The sequence below is a fragment of the Lithobates pipiens genome, unplaced genomic scaffold (assembly GCF_037356315.1).
Source record: "Lithobates pipiens isolate NorthernLeopardFrog02 unplaced genomic scaffold, aLitPip1_a1.2 Scaffold_10, whole genome shotgun sequence".
Taxonomy (NCBI): domain Eukaryota; kingdom Metazoa; phylum Chordata; class Amphibia; order Anura; family Ranidae; genus Lithobates; species Lithobates pipiens.
The window spans coordinates 142,414,803-142,432,884 of NW_027507686.1; the positions used below are offsets into that span (position 1 = coordinate 142,414,803).

The 18,082-nt window shown below is 40.2% G+C and overlaps 1 protein-coding gene across 3 annotated transcripts in view; it reads right to left on the minus strand.

Moving 5' to 3' along the window:
- The window catches only part of LOC143934564 (uncharacterized), a 109,721-nt gene that overhangs the window by 31,741 nt on the left and 59,898 nt on the right, over window positions 1-18,082 (minus strand). For 2 of the 3 annotated variants that reach the window (XM_077458315.1, XM_077458307.1), the window contains exon 7: window positions 12,190-12,389. In XM_077458315.1, the coding sequence (XP_077314441.1) occupies window positions 12,190-12,389 (200 nt within the window). Of the gene's footprint in view, window positions 1-11,958; window positions 12,061-12,189; window positions 12,390-18,082 lie in introns of all 3 variants that reach the window. The other variant, XM_077458300.1, reaches the window with a different exon arrangement.

Here is an 18,082-nt window from a genome sequence, read left to right on the forward strand (position 1 = left end):
ATTTCAAAGGAATTACTTTCCTCATTTAAGATGCACTGATAAAACTCAAGCATAAACACCTTATCCAAGAGCATGGAATGAAAAACAATTGACCTGAAAAAGATCATGCAAGAGAAGTATGCTATACAATATTTATTGTTGCCCAAAGCAAAAAGTTTTCTATAGTTTATGGTTTAAAAATTAAAAAGGCATTCTGTTTGGCTGCAAAATACCTTTTTTTTTGTACACTTAGTCCCTTAGGCCGGGTTCACACCGCTGCGATGCGGGAACGCCGCAAATCCGCGGCGTTTTCCCGCATCGCATTACTCCCGCCGGCAGTTCACACTGCCCTATGCGGACGGCTGGGAGTGTCAATGATATGTTAATGACACCCCCAGATCCGTCCGCATATCGCAGTGCGATCTGCCGACTCGCACAGGAATCGGATCGCATGGTGTGAACCCCCATGCGATCCGATTCTGTTGCGGACCAAAAAAAGGGTCCCGTGCGAGTTTGCTGCGGGAGCGATGCGAATTCAGCCATACTATCTGTATGGCTGAACTCGCATCGCTACGGAGATCGGATGTGATTTGCGGTGCGAATCACATCCGGATCTCCCCCCGCAGCAGTGTGAACCCAGCCTTAATGTTTAAGGCTAATCAATGTGTGTGCTGAAGTTAGTGAGCTACAATAGTATGTTGTGTGAATACTACACACACACACAAACCACATTGCAGAATTCTATGTACCAAAATTACCACAGATCATAAAAATGAAGATAAAAAAAGTCAAATTAGTTTTTCAACATATTGTAAAATCAAATCGACATAGGCCATCATTTGAAAGATTTCACCAGAACAAAAAAACTGCTCTGTGGGTTAAAGTGCAAACTATCTAAAAAACATTCTACCTAAATCTTACACAATGTGTGTTCAGCTGGTGTTTACTTCCAGTTATTTTGATAAAGAACATTTAAAACCCCCACTCTAGAGGCAGCTATAGCGAGTTCGTATGCAGCTCTAAGCGTTAAAAAAAAAAAAAAAAAAATTTAATCGAGGCCCTCTAAAAACTAAATTACAATCACGTTTGATGAAAACTACCATCTTAACATGGCACGCCTGCACGCAAACAATTTTGTGGGGCAATCCAACTCTCCCTTACTTGAAAAAGTATTCTAGACCCTCAGCTCTGGTCAAATCGAGGCATAGTGGCCCTTACTGGGTGGGAAATAATAGTATTTTTTATTACAGCTTACCTGTAAAATACTTTTCTTGGGAGTACATCATGGGACACAGAGCCTAATTATTTAATGGGTTATGGGCCACCTTCAAGTGTTAACACTGGTATACCCAATCAAGAAAGTTCACTCCCTATATAACCCCCCTCCTCCTTCCAGGACCACATCAGTTTTTGTAACAAAGCAATATACTTAAATCCCAAAAGGGGGGACGGACTTCTGTGTCCCATGATGTACTCCAAGAAAAGGATTTTACAGGTAAGCTGTAATAAAAATCCTATTTTCTTTATCGTACATCATGTGACACAGAGCCTAAGTAATTACTTAATGGGACATCCCATAGCAATGCTACTTGAGGGGAAGGAGAGACAACCCGCAGGGTACCCCCAGACTTGAGGCTTTATACTGCTGCCTGTAGCACACTGTGCCCAAAGGCGATATCCTTATACCTCCTTATAGGCACCTGATAAAATTTTTTATAAATGTATGGACTGAAGACCAAGTTCCGGCGACGCACTGCCCAAGAAGCACTAACTGCCCTGATAGAGTGATTCTTAACTTGAAAAGGGGGAATCTAACCCCTTAAATTATAAGTTTGGATTATAACTTGCTGAATCCACTTAGCGACAGTAGATTTTGATGCTGCCTGTTATTTCTTAGGACCCTCTGTCAGAATAAATAAGACATCAGTCTTAAGAATCCGAGCAATTGTCTTTAGATTCTCACTGCTCTCACCACATCAAGACAATGTAGTGACTTTTCTTCCCTGGAACATGGTTTTGGAAAAAACAATGGCAGGACAATATCTTGGTTCAGGTGAAAACCTGAAACCACTTTTGGCAAAAAGCCTGGACGAGGGCGTAACACCACTCTGTTCTCATGAATAATCAAATATGGCTCTTTACAAGAAAGAGCAGCCAATTCTGAAAGCCTCCTTGCTGAGGATATAGCAACCAAAAATACCAGCTTCCTTGTCAGAAGAAGGACTAAAGGGATATGCTGCATCGGTTCAAATGACTGTTTTTGTAACACTGACAAAACTAAGTCCGAAGGGATTAAAAGGTGATTTAACTGGTACATCACTCCTTGCAAAAAAATAAAAATAAATAAATAAAAAACGGACTAATAATGCATAGCAAGCAGTCTTTGAAATAAAATCCATAAGGCTGAGACTTGGCCCTTAATGGTACTCAAGGCCAACTTTATCTCTACGCCTAATTGTAGGAAGCCAAGAATTCTGCTGATATTTCTCCGAGGGTGCCAACCCTTGGATTCACACCAGCAAACATAAGCCTTCCAGACTCTATAATGTATATTTCTAGAAGCTGGTTTTCTTGCATTAATCAAAGTAGAGATAACTGATCCGGAAAGCCCACGTTTCTTCAGAATGTGGGTTTCAATAGCTAGGCTGTTAAATTTAGCGCTTGAGAAGTAAAATGGAATACCGGCCCCTGTGAGAACATGTCAGGCCTTAGTGGACCCTCCACTGCCATCTTTTACGATTTCTGCATACCATGGCCTTCTGGGCCATGCTGGTGCAGTCAGAATGACTGTTTCTCTTTCCAGCTTGATCCGGCAAAGAATCTGAGGCAACTGAATAGGGGAAAATGCATAGATCAGTGAGAACTGATCCCACAGAATTACCAACGCATCTGTTCTGCATTAGAATGGATCCTTTGTTCTGGACACAAAGTTGACAAATTTTAAATTTTATGTTGAACTGGATGCTAGAAGATTTACGTCCGGAGTCCCCCAGCCCGAAAATATGTCGGAGTGAAGAAACCATTCCCCTGGGAATAATCTGCTGGCGACTTAAGTAGTCCGCCTGCCAATTCTCTATTCCCGGAATGAAGACTGTCGATAGGCACAGAATATTTCTTTCTGCCCAGTTAGAATATGGTTCACCTCTCTCTGCGCTGAGAGACTCTTGGTGCCCCCTTTGGTGAATGATATAGGCCACAGCCGTGGTATTGATGAATGGGATTCTGACAGGAGAATTCCTTAACCTGGAAGTCCAGGCTTTCAGAGCCAGATGCACTGCCCGAATCATTAGGATGTTGATGGGCAAGGCTCTTGGTTCTTGAACAGTCTTTGGACAGTTGTCTTCTCTGTCGTTACCACGTTCCAGATAACTGGTCCGAAGGACTTACCTTTTAGCAGATTCTTTAGGAACCACCAATTGAGGCTTTGGGACACCCTTGGGGACAGCCACATTGGCAAGTCCTAAGCGTGGATCCTTTTGTTCCAAGCAAATAGGATACTGTCTTGTCTCGAATGGAACTGGGCATAGGAGCCACCATCTTTCCTAACAACCTCATGCAAAGGCAAAAGTAGGGCTCTCCTTTTGACCTGACCATCCGCACCAACTCTCTTATGGAGTTGTTTTTTTTGCCTGGGCAAGAACACCTTTTTCTGGGCTGTATCTATGGCCAGACCCAAAAACCCCTAGCTTTTTTTTTTGTGGTTTTAAGGGAGACTTCACTAGGTTGAGAAAGCAACCCAGACTTTTCCAGCAAACTGGTTGTAATGCGTACACCTTAATTCAAAACACAGATTGGTCTATTAGCAATAGATCATCTAAGTATGCCAAGACTGTTTAAGCCCTGTGCCCTTAACCTGGCTAGATGTGGGGCTGTGAACACTTGGGGTGCTGTAGCTGGCCAAGGACAAGGCTATAAACTGAAATGCTGTTCTACTTCGAACCGCAGAAACCTTTGGTGAGCAAGAAATATATGGACATGCAGATATGCATCCCTAATGCCGATAGACGCCAGAAGTTTTCCTCCTTGTAGGAACTGGATCTAGAATGAATCTGTTGAATTTCTGCTTGGATCTGTAGATGTACAGGAAATGCATGAAAAAAAAAAAAAAAAAAAGGCAGTGAAGGTTTTAAGGAACCTAAGAAGAAAACAGAACCATCAGCTGACTCTACTAGAGGTAGCTAGAAAGAAGCACAAACCATCTCTGTAAGAGATTTGTACCAGCAATCTCTCATATTGCAAGGCTGAAAAAATGTTTAACTCCAGTTGTCTCCTCCACAGAGGAGAAATCTGTTTGCCTTTCTTCCTGATCACCTGAGGGTAATCCCTCATCCTCTACCCACTGTTCCCTTGATAAAGTATCTAAGGTGGGGGGGGGGGGGGGGGGATCAACATGCTTCCGATCCTTGGATAGGGGATGCGGTTAAAGTTGCCAATTTTCCTTCTAGGCCCTGCAGGGGGGAGGGAAAAAATGCAGTCGCTCCCCATGAAAAGGGAACTAGTCAGAAGCTTTTTTGCAAGATGCTTCGGCTGACCAACCTTTTAACCACAGGGTACTATGCATGTGTTTTAGCACAAGCGCAAGGCGGGACCGCTTGGTGAATAAAGTCTTTTATGTCACCTATGGCAAAACAGAGCGCCTCTGATAGTTCGGCTAACTCACAGGCCTGTTGTGCAGGGACCTCCGTAAGGGCCTCTTAGAACTGGTCCTTTAGGGACTAACAGATGCCTATTGCAGCAACTGCAGGCTGAGAAAGGGCACCTGTCAGGAAATAAAAAAAAAAAGTTACAACTTCTTATCTGTTGGAACCTTAAGCAGTTGTGCATGGTCTACTGGACAAGTTACATTTTTATTGATGCTGGAAATCGCAGGCACATTCCATCTTTTGTAAATTTCTAGAGAACTGAGAAACTCTTTGGAGGGAGAAAATGCTTATCCGGATGTTCCCATTCAGCATAAGTAAGCTTTTCTAGTAATGCAGCAGTTGCAATCAGTTCCAAAGACTCACCCTGACGAGTTCCCAGCGCCTGGGGTTAGAACTTTTGGTGCCTTAGTAGTAACCATGGAAGCCATAGTGCAAAGCACAAAGCAGAGGCACTCTAAGAAATGTATTTGCTGAGCAATAGTTTGAAAGGTAAGGTTCTTAGAAGTTTGAGGTTATTACAAGTGTGCTCTCATACTGACAATGTCACACTGCCCACTGCTTACAGGATGTAATTGTACCTTCACAGTACATTTTCCCCTTAGCCACTCAGTTTTCCCAATTGGGGGGAGAGGACTAAAGAACCCCCCTCCAGCTGCTAGGACACCCACTCTGTTGTAGCACAGATTGAAAGGGTATGTGTAGCCTTACTCCCTCTAGAGGAGATTTTACGGCATTACAATGTTACATATTGAAGGAAAGGCATAGATGGACTTTGCAGTTCCTAAGCGTCTCTCCAACATTTTCCTGGCTGCAGGATACTGCTGAAAACAGACAGATCCAAACTTCACCAATCACGGCGAGCAGCATAGTTAAACCTTCAAAGCCCAGGTCCCTTAATAGGGGTTCCACTCCTTTGGACCTGTATAGCACCCCTCAGGACAACTTTAGGTAATGTAGCAAGATCAAAATGAGTCCTGGTTCGTAGGGTCCAGCCTTCAAAGAGAAGTGTTACAGGCAAAACCTTGGTCTTCTATGCGAGGCCTGGGTACCCATCCTGTGGCCGCAGTGGCGTGGATGGATACGGTTGTGGAGGTTTTTATTAAAATCCTGCATGGATCCCTCCTGCAGCTCCTCAGAGCACATCTTCACTTGTGACCAACACCTTAGACACTGGCAAAAAAAAACTTATGTGCTCCAGGAAGGAAGAGGGGTTATATAGGGAGTGAACTTCCTTGATTGGGTATACCGGTGTCAACACCTGAAGGTGGCCCATAACCCATTAAGTAAGTGTCCCATGATGTATGATAAAAAAAAAAAAATATAGTCTAGGCCAAGGACAGATTTTCACAACTCAAGTTATTGCATAGGACACGCTATACACCCCAGAGATTAGACAATATATATTAAAATCAGCCAGCTCCCATGTCTACGCTATAACTCAGCTGAAGGCTTGTTCCTCCCTATGGCTTGGACTTACCCCTGTATTTGCGACTTCTGGTCCATAATGGTTGACTTTAATATGCATGATCTAACCTTTGGATTGGACCCTAAAGTACAGCTATTGGGCATTTTTGATGTTGCCTTGGGGCGTTATGATAAACTTAATATTTTATGCTACTTTCTATGCCTGTAGAGAAATTCTTTTAAATGGAAGTCACCCAATGCTCCCACATTGACTTCCTGGCATGCTGCAATTAATAAGGTTTGCCAATTTACAAGATATCCTATAATCAGTAGAAATTGCCCAATTGCCCAAAAAGGTTTGGAAAAATTTGGACCACTATGATTCATGGGGCTCCAGCTGATCTCATACAAAACAGTTGTATATGCACTGTCCTCTACTGTATTGATTACAGCTGAAAATGCTCCAGCTCTAATCAGTCTTGGCCTCCCTACCATATAGTCTTTTCAATATTACGCCCCCTGTACTTTTTTGCCCCTTCCCCACTAGTTTTTCCTTACTTCTCCAGGAGAGCTCCAACTTAATCTAGTAGCCCCTCATTGTAGTCTAAATTCTTTATCTAGATCAACTATAATTGAAAGCTATGACATACGATTATGATGATGCTTTAAAATCTGAACTGATAACTTCCTTATGTCCTATGACTCTAGTGGTGTCAGGTTTACCCTGGAATGTAATCAGGTCTTTGATGCATTGGCAACCATTGAATACTGTAAGCTGTACTGCTGAATCTCTCAATAAACATGCTCCATACTTGTTAAAAAAAAAAAAAAAAAAAAAAAAAAAAAACACTTCTGCAGCCTCTTCTTATCCACACTCTAGTATTCTAGGAACTGAAAGACCTTGGATTGTGGACTCCTTGAGGGTAGGGACTGATGTGAGTGTGCAATGTACAGGGCTAGGGACAATTGTAGACACTCACTCAGGTTGAACTGGATGGACTGGTGTCTTTATTCAACTTTACTAATTATGAAAGAACATGTAGTAAAAGTGTTTCACCTTACTAGAAAAAAAAAAAAAAAAAAAAAAACTAGTAAATAACCCTTGCAGTACCTGTGCAATCTCACTGCGAAGGATAATTTTACATTTTCCTGGGCGTTGGCTTTATCTTTTTGACAAACCATCTTTTATAATCAGTGTGAGTGAACCAGGTGTTGCTGGGATTGTAAAAAGGCACCTTTATGAATCCCGAGGAGAGAAATTATGTGGCACGATACACATGCAAAAGACTGGGGGGTCAGTTGTACGCATCACAAAAATGCAGGGGTCAAGACAAGAGTGCATAATAAGTACCCAACCTCTGGGGTGGGGGGTCCCACAGCATAAATGTTCTGCTTCCTGAAACGTACTCAGCAAACCTTTGCATTACCTCTCTGCCCCCAAGTCCTGACCGCCCAGGTTTTTTTCCTTCAATATGTGGCTTATGCAGCTGCTAAGTTCAGCCTATCAGACCTGTAGCACAGAATAGAGGAAGAGTTGCAGAACACTCCCCTTGACTCTACAAGTCTAACAGGTACTGTGGACCAAAAGGTGGTAACTGTATAAGCCACATACTACAGAAGACATGGGCCCAGGCCACGGAGTACACAAATTATGAGGCTGGTCTGCTGCTTGTTCTAGCAACTAGAATTGCTGGAGGCAAAAAATAAAAGATAAATAAAAAGCTGCCCGACTCATTTTAGTTATGTTGACAAAAAAATTAAAAAAAAAAACACACACACGCTTTATGTTCTTGCTGGGAAAAGCAAAAAAAAAAAAAAAAAAAAAGATAACTGCACTGTTATTACAGTTAAAGTGGTTGTAAACCCTTACAACCAACTTTGACCTACAGGTAAGCCTAGATTAAGGCTTACCTGTAGGTCCAAGAAATATCTCCTAAACCTACAAGGTTTAGGAGATATATGCCGAAAGACAGGCACCGCTGTCTACAGCGCATGTGCCGTAGACAGCGGTGCGCAGGCGCACTGAGCGCGTCGTGGTCAGCGGTGATATGCCGCGAGTGGCAGCCCCCGCGCACATGCGCGGGAGTGATGTCATCATGGCTTCGCCGAATGACAGCGGTGGTGCAGCAAGACCCACTGAGAAGATGGATGCGCCGGACTACAGGGGACAGCGGTGACTTCGCTGGCTCCTGTGTCAGGTAAGTGACACATAATGGACTACTATGCGATGCATAGTAGTCCATTATGCTTTACCTTTGCAGGGAATGAAAGCGGAAGTAAACTCATCAGGGTTTACTTCCTCTTTAAATTGTGAAGATTTTGAATAGTACAAAAAAAGCCAATCAGTGAATGGATCTCTTTACTGTTAAGAGCAATACTATAATTCTCCAGGTCTGTTCTCTTTTAAAGTTCCCTCCTCTGAATTTAAAAACCATGTCTGATCTAATATAGAAGGTAATTCTGCTTGAGTTTTATCAGTTCTGATAAGCTAAATAAAAAGGAGAACAAATCCTCAAAAGATTGCTGGAATGCCACACCTAAGAATGTTTACCATGGTACTAGTAACATTTTTTATAAATTGCCAAAAACCAACTTATAGATTCTGTAAACCGTTCAAAACCCACGTTCCTTATCAACAGGGTCCCAAAAGATTCAGAAGAACATAGTTAGGGAACTTTATATTGGTTGTGTGCATCTCAACTATAGTCAGTTTGTTGCAGTATTCTAGTTCAATAATTATATCGCTTTGTAAGATACTGTGAAACAACTTTTATTCAAATATTTTAACCCCAAGAAAGTTTTTTTTATGTGATGTAACAAAATAAAAAATGGAAAAAATGTGGGTCACTAGTGGAAGTAGGTGACAGCGCAGTTTAATGACTGAAGACACCTCCTATGGAGAAGAGACGGATCTACAGTGCATCTGGAAAGTAGTCACAGCGCTTCACTATTTCACACATTTTGTTGTGTTACAGCCTTATTCCATTATGGATAAAATTCATTATTTTCCTAAAAATTATACAAACTATACACTATAATGACAGCATGAATTTGTTTGAAATCTTTGACAATTTAGTAAGAATAAAAAAAACAAAAAATAAAAAAAAATCACATGTACATAAGTATTCACAGCCTTTGCCATGACATTCAAGATTGAACTCAGGTGCATCCTGTTTCCACTGATCATCCTTGAGAGGTTTCCACAACTTGATTGGAGTCTACCTGTGGTAAATTCAGTTGATTGGACAGGATTTGGAAAAGAACACACCTGTCTATATAAAATTCCCCAAATTAGCAGTGCATGTCAGAGTAAAAACTAAGCCATTAAGTCCAAGAGACAGGATTGCAGCGAGGCACTGATCTGGGGAAGGGTACAGAAACATTTCTGCAGCATTGCAAGTCCCAATGCGCACAGCGGGCTCCATCAACTGTAAAGGTAAGAAGTTTGGAACCACCAGGATTCTTCCTAGAGTGGGCTGCCTAGTCAAACTGAGTCATCAGGGGGAGAAGGGCTTTAGTCAGAGAGGTGACCAAGAACCCGATGGTCCCTCTGACAGAGCTCCAGCATTTCTCTGTGGAGAGAAAACATTCCAAAACAACCACCTCTGCAGCACTCCAACAATCAGGCATGTATGGTAGAGTGGCGAGACAGGAGCCATTCCTCAGTAAAAAAGGCACATGACAGCCTGCCTGGAGTTTGCAAAAAGCCACCCGAAGGACTGTCAGACAAGAAACAAAATTCTCTGGACTGATGAAACAGATTGAACTTTGGCCTGAATGGCAATCATCATGTTTGGAGGAAACCAGGCAATGCTCATCATCTGCACAATACCATCCCCTACAGTGAAGCATGGTGGTGGCAGCATCATGCTCTGGGTTTGTTTTTCAGCGACAGGAACAGAGATTATTCAGGATCGAGGGAAAGATGAATGCAGCAATGTACAGAGATATCCTTGATGAAAACCTTTTCCAGAGCACTCTGGGCCTCAGGACTGGGACAAAGGCTCATCTTCCAACAGTACAACAACCCCAAGTACACAATAACAAAGGAGTGGCTACAAGACAACTCTGTGAATGTACTTGAGTGACCAAGTCAGAGCCCAGACTTGAACCCGATTGCACATCTCTGGAGAGAGCTAAAAAGACTCTCCCCATACAACCTGATGGAGCTTGAGAGGTCTTGCAAAGAAGAATGGGAGGCACTGCACGAAAATATGTGTGCCAAGCTTGTAGCATCACATTCAAAAATACTTGAGCCTGTAATTGGTGCCAAAAGGTGCTTCAACAAAGTATTGAGCAAAGGATGTGAATTTTTTTTTTTTTTTTTAAATAAATTTGCAAAGATTTCAAACAAAACTCCTTTCACATTGTCATTATGGGGTATTGTTTGTAGAAATTGAGGAAAATAATCAATTTAATCCATTTTGGAATAAGGCTGTAACATATTAAAATGTGGAAAAAGTGAAGATGTTGTTTATATTTTCCAGATGCACTGTAAATGCTGGAGACATTGGAAAAAGCAGAACCAATAAAATAGCTCTAGGCACAGTGCAGACGCTTGAAAGCATTAGCCCTAAAAGAGGTATATGCATAGTGACTCATACAGCAAATGTCAATTTAGAATATCTAGTGGGAAGTGTTAATATATTTTTGAAAAAAACATTGCATTCTGAAAATGTTAGGTTTACTTAGCATTGAGTGCTTTTATTGTATTTGTTAGCCTATACTCTACAGAGGGCAGCCACACAAGCAGATGCACTTCAGAGTGATACAACTTCACAGCACTGCAAATCACTCCATAAAACTTACAAGGGTGGCTCAGCAAACCTACCTAGTTTATGCAAAGGCTATACAGGGGTTGGATGAAAAATGTTGGCAGAATCTACCTGTAAAACATTCCAAGCAGCATAGAGTACAAGGCAGACATCAGGGATCCAAGTAGATATGCACTTTGCTTAGCACAATTGGCTGTCTGGCATTATTACATTACAATAGTGTGCATTAACATGCATATAAATACTAATTTAAAAATGTAAAGCTCTTAGCAAGGAAACATCGAACTACATGCCTGCAGAGCAGATGTATTCCTTGTTCTCTATGCTGGTCTTCAGTTACAGTGCAGCTTGTAAACATGCCAAAATGTAAACAATGCAATGTTTACTCTGGCTTGGGTATATGATGACCATGCTCAAAACACATGGAAAGAAAAAGGTAGAGATAATAGTTGATTATCTGCAAAGTTGATATATAAAAAAAATGGCTAAAATGGTTTAATAGTGATGTTCTATTATATGTTCTAAGTTGATTAGCCATTATTGTTGGTAATGACAAAACTTGCAATTGTCCACTTCCAGTTACAGGGAGGTTTGGCTAGTTGGTAGGCTCCCAGCTGTACTGCATATCATCTGTCCAGAACTACTGGTATAGGTCCAAAATGATTCACCAAGCAAAATCTAAGGGTGAGAAGCTTCAGGTGGGAGATGCCATTCTTTGACATATAGGTTGTATATTAGTTACGGCCAGTTCAGTTTTACTGCCCTGGAACTATTATGCAGTCAAGAAATCCAAGAAAAACAGCGTCCATCTGAGGCTTTTTACATTTTACTTTACTTTGTGACTCATTTAATTTAACTACCTAGATAGCATCGGTAAGTGTAACGCCTATTCAATGTTTTCTAAGCAAACGTTTCTACAATTTTCCACATTCTGTCAGTGCAATCCCCTTCTGCTTCCACAGTTCCACTTTAGGAAGAAAGAGCAGAGCTTTAAAATTCCACAAAAATCAGCACATGCACATATTTGCAATAGATGGTTTAGGTTTGAGATTAGTAAGCAACCTCTCAGTGAGGGTGTAAATCACATTTATGTTGTGTAAAGGGCATATTCTGATCGATAGTGCAATTACAAATACACTTTTTGTCAACCACATTACCTATGCAGTCGAGCGAGCACAGTTTAGCAGGGGTGGCTTGGTTTGGTATTTGCCTATCGTAAGTGCAGTTTATCCCCAACTTCATAAGTAAGGAATGTCCATCTGAAATAAATGTTTAGGTCTCCTTTTGTACCTGCATTAGCATTTTGTGTGTTTACTATAAAGTTTAGAATGTAAACGTTTCTGTAGTGTTTGGGTCTGGGAAGGGAGTTTGTGTACAGCTACACTTACTTTTGATAGAATCGTGAAGAATGATTGCAGTGCAAGAGGAGAGGGCTACATTTGATTGCTCAACTAGTATGCAAAACGGGGAGCCGTCATTTTTAACCTCCTGGAGGGCGCGTGTAAGACCAGTTTCTGCTGTCAAGTAAATCATCTCCACCACTAGGCCATGATCCTGCAATCGATGGCCTATGGCAGTGGCGTACTCCCTTTAAAAAGAGAAAATGAGGGTTATTGGCAAGTGACAGACGACACGATTTTAACACTGAGACTGTGATGTTTTTTTCTGGCACATGGGACAAAGCAATAAATTAATGTGAGGTGATCAAATGTAAGCATAACTGTGAAGTGCAAAACGTGTTAAAAATTGCATTTTAATTTTGGGTAAAGATGTAAATACACTGAAAGGAATTAAAAATACATAAAAAAATAAAGATTTATGTGGTGCAATTTACTGTTAAAAAGATGCATGAAGATCTTACATCGCAAATGTTATGATGCACCCAAGGACTGTTTAAACTTGCATTCTACATGTAGTTACATAAAGAAAAATAGATCTGCTAAATGCTTTGGCAAATAAGTGAAATTTTATATTAGAAAGGACATTAAAGAAAAAAAAACGCAAAATACAGTCAAACAGCATAAATTACACAGATTCTTCAGCATTGTAATGTAGGTAAAATCTTCAACAATTAACCCTGCTAGACTCTGGTCCCACCCACTGTGTGCTGTTGATTGTGTAAAAGATCTTTTTGTCACAGTGCATGAGAAATCGCAAGCGCAAGAAAGAGCAAACAAGCGTGAGAGGTGGGGAGCGTGCGCGCAAGAGGGGGGGAGAGAGAGCGTGAGGGCAGGAGCAAGACAGAGCGAGAGGGGAAGAGAGAAAATGAAAGGGGGGGAGGGGGGTAAGAAAGATGGGGAGGGAGAAAAGGCGGCTAGAGGAAATGGAGAGAGGTAGAGAGGGGGAAAAAAAAAAAAAAAAAAAAAAATGCAGAAATCCTGGCTTGCAGCTGACTGCTCCAGAACAGAACTAGTGCATTGAAAATATAAGATAAAAATAGGGTATAATTGAATGTGTGCTTTGCCAATTGTAATCATAATGTAATGGATAATTTTCAAAAATGTTTTTCTTTACCTGTGTAATTAAAAATCCCCTCTTGAGATACTGGATTTCAGATTTCCTAGCTCCAACAAACCAGCTTTAATTGTTCATTCACTACATGTTAGCCTCCTCAGAAACACACCAATCACATCACTATACTGTATCTCACACACCAATCTAAAAAAACAAAAAAACAAAAAAAAAAAACAAACACAAACACACCATTTCCAGTCTGCACAATCTTTTTAAATCTAATGCTGAGGTGCCAAGCTGAAGACAAAACACACACAAACACACAGTTCTGGACCTTCCCTGGTACCCAATGTCAACTGGTGAACTGAATTGTCCCTTCCCATTTTCTATCTAGCCAATGAACCTCCTTTCTTGTAGTTTATTACCAATCACATAATTACCAGTATGATAAAATGGTGAAATGAAGATTCAACAGACAGTACGACGAGTTTCGACAAGATGTAAAAAAAAAACATGTGAATTTAAATTAAAGCCAAACTGAACCAAAAAGTTCAAATCAACTTAATTCCAAGTGTATCAAAAGCATTTTCAAGGTCTTTCAGTTTACTGTCTAAAGCAGCCACAGGCTAAAAAGAAAAGCCAGGCCCCCTGCTGGTATCAGCAGAGTGCAACCCTTGCCCTCTATGGGGAAGCAGTGGTCTTATATTCACCCTTCCCGAGTCAGACCTATAGCTCTGCAAATCAATGAGCAGTCAAAGGAGAATGGTGGAAAATTGTCAGCCAAGCAGTGACTGTATTCTATCAGATTCAGGTATTCAAGCAACTGTGGGTGCTGTGGCTCTGTGAACATAACAGCAGGACGTATTCTGTCATCCATGCTATTTAGGTTGAATGGAGGAACCTAGTCGATTGCGAGGGTTCAGCCAATAGGCTGAAAAGCGAGAAATCTACGAGTGTATAGCTAACCATACTTAGCAGCAGGGGTGCCATACAAATCATTGTTTCCATGCTGGGGTCAAGGATTCTACTCTGCAGCATGCCGACAGGGGACTGGCTTTTCTACACCTTCCGTTTTGATGCACATAGAATCTACTTAGATTTAAACTCACATCATTTTACCTATGGTAATACCATGAATTGTTTACTCTGTAACTGATGTTATATCTGTACATGATCATTGGTGTGTATTATTTAAAGACTAACGCTTTTTTTTTTATTTATTTTTTAAATACAAGACAACATAATAACAAATGTATTATGTTACATGAAAATGTGCTGTAGTAATTGGTTGAGAAAGTGGAAGCTTGTATATGTTGCTCTGCGAAAGGGTCCTAAAATGGATGTTTGGGGAAGAGAACTCCTACCTAAAATGTTCACATGGTATGATACAGTTCATTTTTGCAGTGTATTTTGAGCGACGCCCTTTACATATTTAAACACTATTCTTTTGCAAATCCGCAGTGATATTTTATTTAGGATTGGTTTTAAAAACCACTCTGTTATTTGCTAGAGCCAAATAGTTTATTTGGCAATGCAGGTTTGAAATTGGTGACAGCGGGCAACAAAGAAAATTTTTATAAAAAAAAAAATAAAAAAAGTTATGCTTTTAAAATAAATTGTTTTTGTAACTAAACTAAGTTCTCATTGGAAACTGTCAGAGCGTTTAAAAACATGTTTTATACAATATAGATAAAAGTACTATTTAAATAGTACACCAGCGCATAAGTACTAATAAAGGCTGTATAGAAAGAGCAAGAGGTTGGCGAGGTGACAGTTACATGAAAATGATATATGTTCACTGAGTTCAACCAAATGTTAGGTAGTTTTTTTTTTATTGTTTACATGAAGATACTTTTGAGAAAAGTTAAACCAAAAGCACAGGAAGAATTTTATAGTTGTATGCACGATATTTAAATTTGAGTAATGTAAAATACAGTAAGTATCATCTAGTGAGGTCTTAAAAAAAAAACAAAAAAAAACAAACAAACACAAAACCCAACCACACATGTTCTTTGCATTCTCTTTGCAATTGCATTAGTCATATGATCAGAATCCAAACAGTGGGGTTTACTTATCAATACTGGAGTGTGCAAAATCTGGTGCAGCTCTGCATAGAAACCAATCAGCTTCCAGGATTTATGGTCACAGTTTAATTGAACTGTAGTTAGAAGCGCATTGGCTACCACACACAACTGCACCAGATTGTAAGCTCTAACAAGCAGGGCCCTCTGATTCTTACTGTATTAAAGTGTATTGTATTTGTACCGTCTACTCTCAAGATGTAAAGCGTTGCCTAAAACTGCCGGCGCTGTATAAACCCTGTATAATAATAATAAATAATTTTGCACTCTCCAGCTTTGGTAAGTCAACTAAAGTGTTATTGATTGCAAGTTACGCTCATCCTTAAGAAAAGACAAAGTAAGCAGCATTCACATACCCAGACCCCTGCAGTGGCTGTATGTACAGTGAGAACTAATCTTCTACTTGGGTTAGTGAAAAGCTAATGCGCAACTCCGCTTTAAGAGAACGTCAAATAAAAACCAACATGATTTGGAGATAATCTCATGCTTAGGTCAAAACTGAGTTTAGGTAGAGAACTCACTTTGAAAAGCTGAATGTTATACACATTATAGATCTAAAAGTGTCATGACTTTCTTTTATCTTAGAAAAATAGAAAGACCCGCTTGTAAATAGAAAACGTGCAGAATTGACAGTTTGGAAAGTGATTGAATTCTATGTCCAATTTCATAATTCGGATTCTATGTAGGGCGTGTAAAAAATTATCAAACTAAATAAATACAATTGGAGGATTATTCAATCCTGTTATTAGCCAACATCCCTAAAACGGACAGAAAAAAAAATATAAATAAAAAACAACTTTTTGGGCATATAGAGTGAACGGTCATAAGGAAACAAACATGGTTTTTAACTTCTAAAAATTAACAAAATTAAAAAGTTTTACCTAAAAACACAAAATGTATGGCATAAAACGCTACATCCCTCAAACTGAAAAACAAAACCACTCAATCCACATGAAGCAGCAGTAATCAACAAGCCCAAGTACAGTAAACTGGCAAGTCTGGTTTGACAAACATTTTTTTTCATCATACCCCACTTGCCCAGTTTTTCATGTGGTTGCTTAAAGTTGATCCATACAAGGGCTTTCTGCCTGGAGACATCTTTAGGAGCTTCTATTTATACCCCCACTCAATGTGGGATTTAGAATTTGCATCTTTACCCTATCAGAGGTTGCATGCAAGGAAAATAAAACCGCATTTTAGCTTGCATATGATTGGAGAAAAAAATAAAATAAAAAAAAATTAAAAAAATCGGCAAAGCTTCCCCTCAAATCTACAGCAACTGCAATTCCAAGTGCACTTGCCTTTAGTAAATCAACCCCACTGTGTACTCAGTGACTGCTCTGAGAACTCCAAAAGTTCTAAAAAAAATACCATGATTAGAAAGAATAGTACAATAAATGTAACACAACACAAAAGAAAAAAAAAAGCTTTCTGTATCTTTGGGTATATATGGGAACAGTCTGCATCAAGCATGTAAAACACAAAATAGAAACAAAAGACGGCATTCACAACACCGCAAAAAAATAAAGAAATGGGGGGGGGGGGGGTAGTAAAGCAGTTAGTCTAATGTTTGGGTATTACAAACGCACATAAAATATGCTAATAAGGGCAGCGCTGCACCCCAAATTACAATCTCAAAGTGAAACAAAATAAACGCATACATATATCCCAATAAAATGAGAAAGTGCATCTAACACGTAAACGACTCCAAAACTGCAATATAATGTCCAACACGATAGTGATGTACACATATACTACTACTACAAAAAAGTGCACCTTAAGACACCCAATACATAGTACCAATATTGAAAAATAAATTCAAGCGCGATAACACCTAGCAGTCTTTAAATTATAAAGTACCCGTAATAAATAAAATAGCACTCCAAAAGAGAATGTTTCCACCTTTCTCCGTGCTCAGAATAGCTTATAAGTTTACCAGAATATCAAGATCCTCTGCATAAGAATGGTCAAGATAAGAGCTTATGGATCTCCAGGTTGCTCCACTCCTCAGGGTAGCCTCAGAATCTGCTCCCAGATAAGTTTAGCAGTTGCACATGTTATTAAAAAGAAAAAAAAAAGCCAGCAATACTGTAAAACCCTTAAAGCAGAACTCAAGCTTTTTCTCCCCAAAACAAACGCATCATGTCAAATAAATCATGACCCCCACTGTCATTTTATCTGTATCTTACTTTATTTACCTGTAAAAATCCTTTTCTTGGAGTACATTATAGGACACAAAGCCTTAAGTATTTACTTAGTGGGTTATAGCTACCTTCAGGTGTTTGCACTGGCACACCCAATACAGGAAGTTGACTTCCCTATATAACCCCTCCTCCTTCCAAGAGTACCTCAGTTTTTGCAGCCAAGCAATATAAGCAATATACTTAAACCCCATAAAAGAAGAGGGGCGGGACCCCTGTGTCCTATGATGTACTCCAAGAAAAAGGATTTTACAGGTAAGCTGTTAAAAAAATCCTATTTTCTTTATTGTACATCATAGGACGCAGAGCCTTAAGTATTTACTTAGTGGGATGTCCCATAGCAATGCTACTTGAGGGGAGGGAGACACAACCCATAGGGCACCCCCAGACCTTGAGGACTTATAGTGCCGCTAGCAGCACACTGCGCCCGAAGGAGATATCCCCATTTCTTCTAACATCCACGTGGTAACATTTTGTGAATGTATGGACCGAAGACCAAGTTGCGGGCTTGCAGATCTGAGCAAAGGAGGCCTGGTGACGCACTG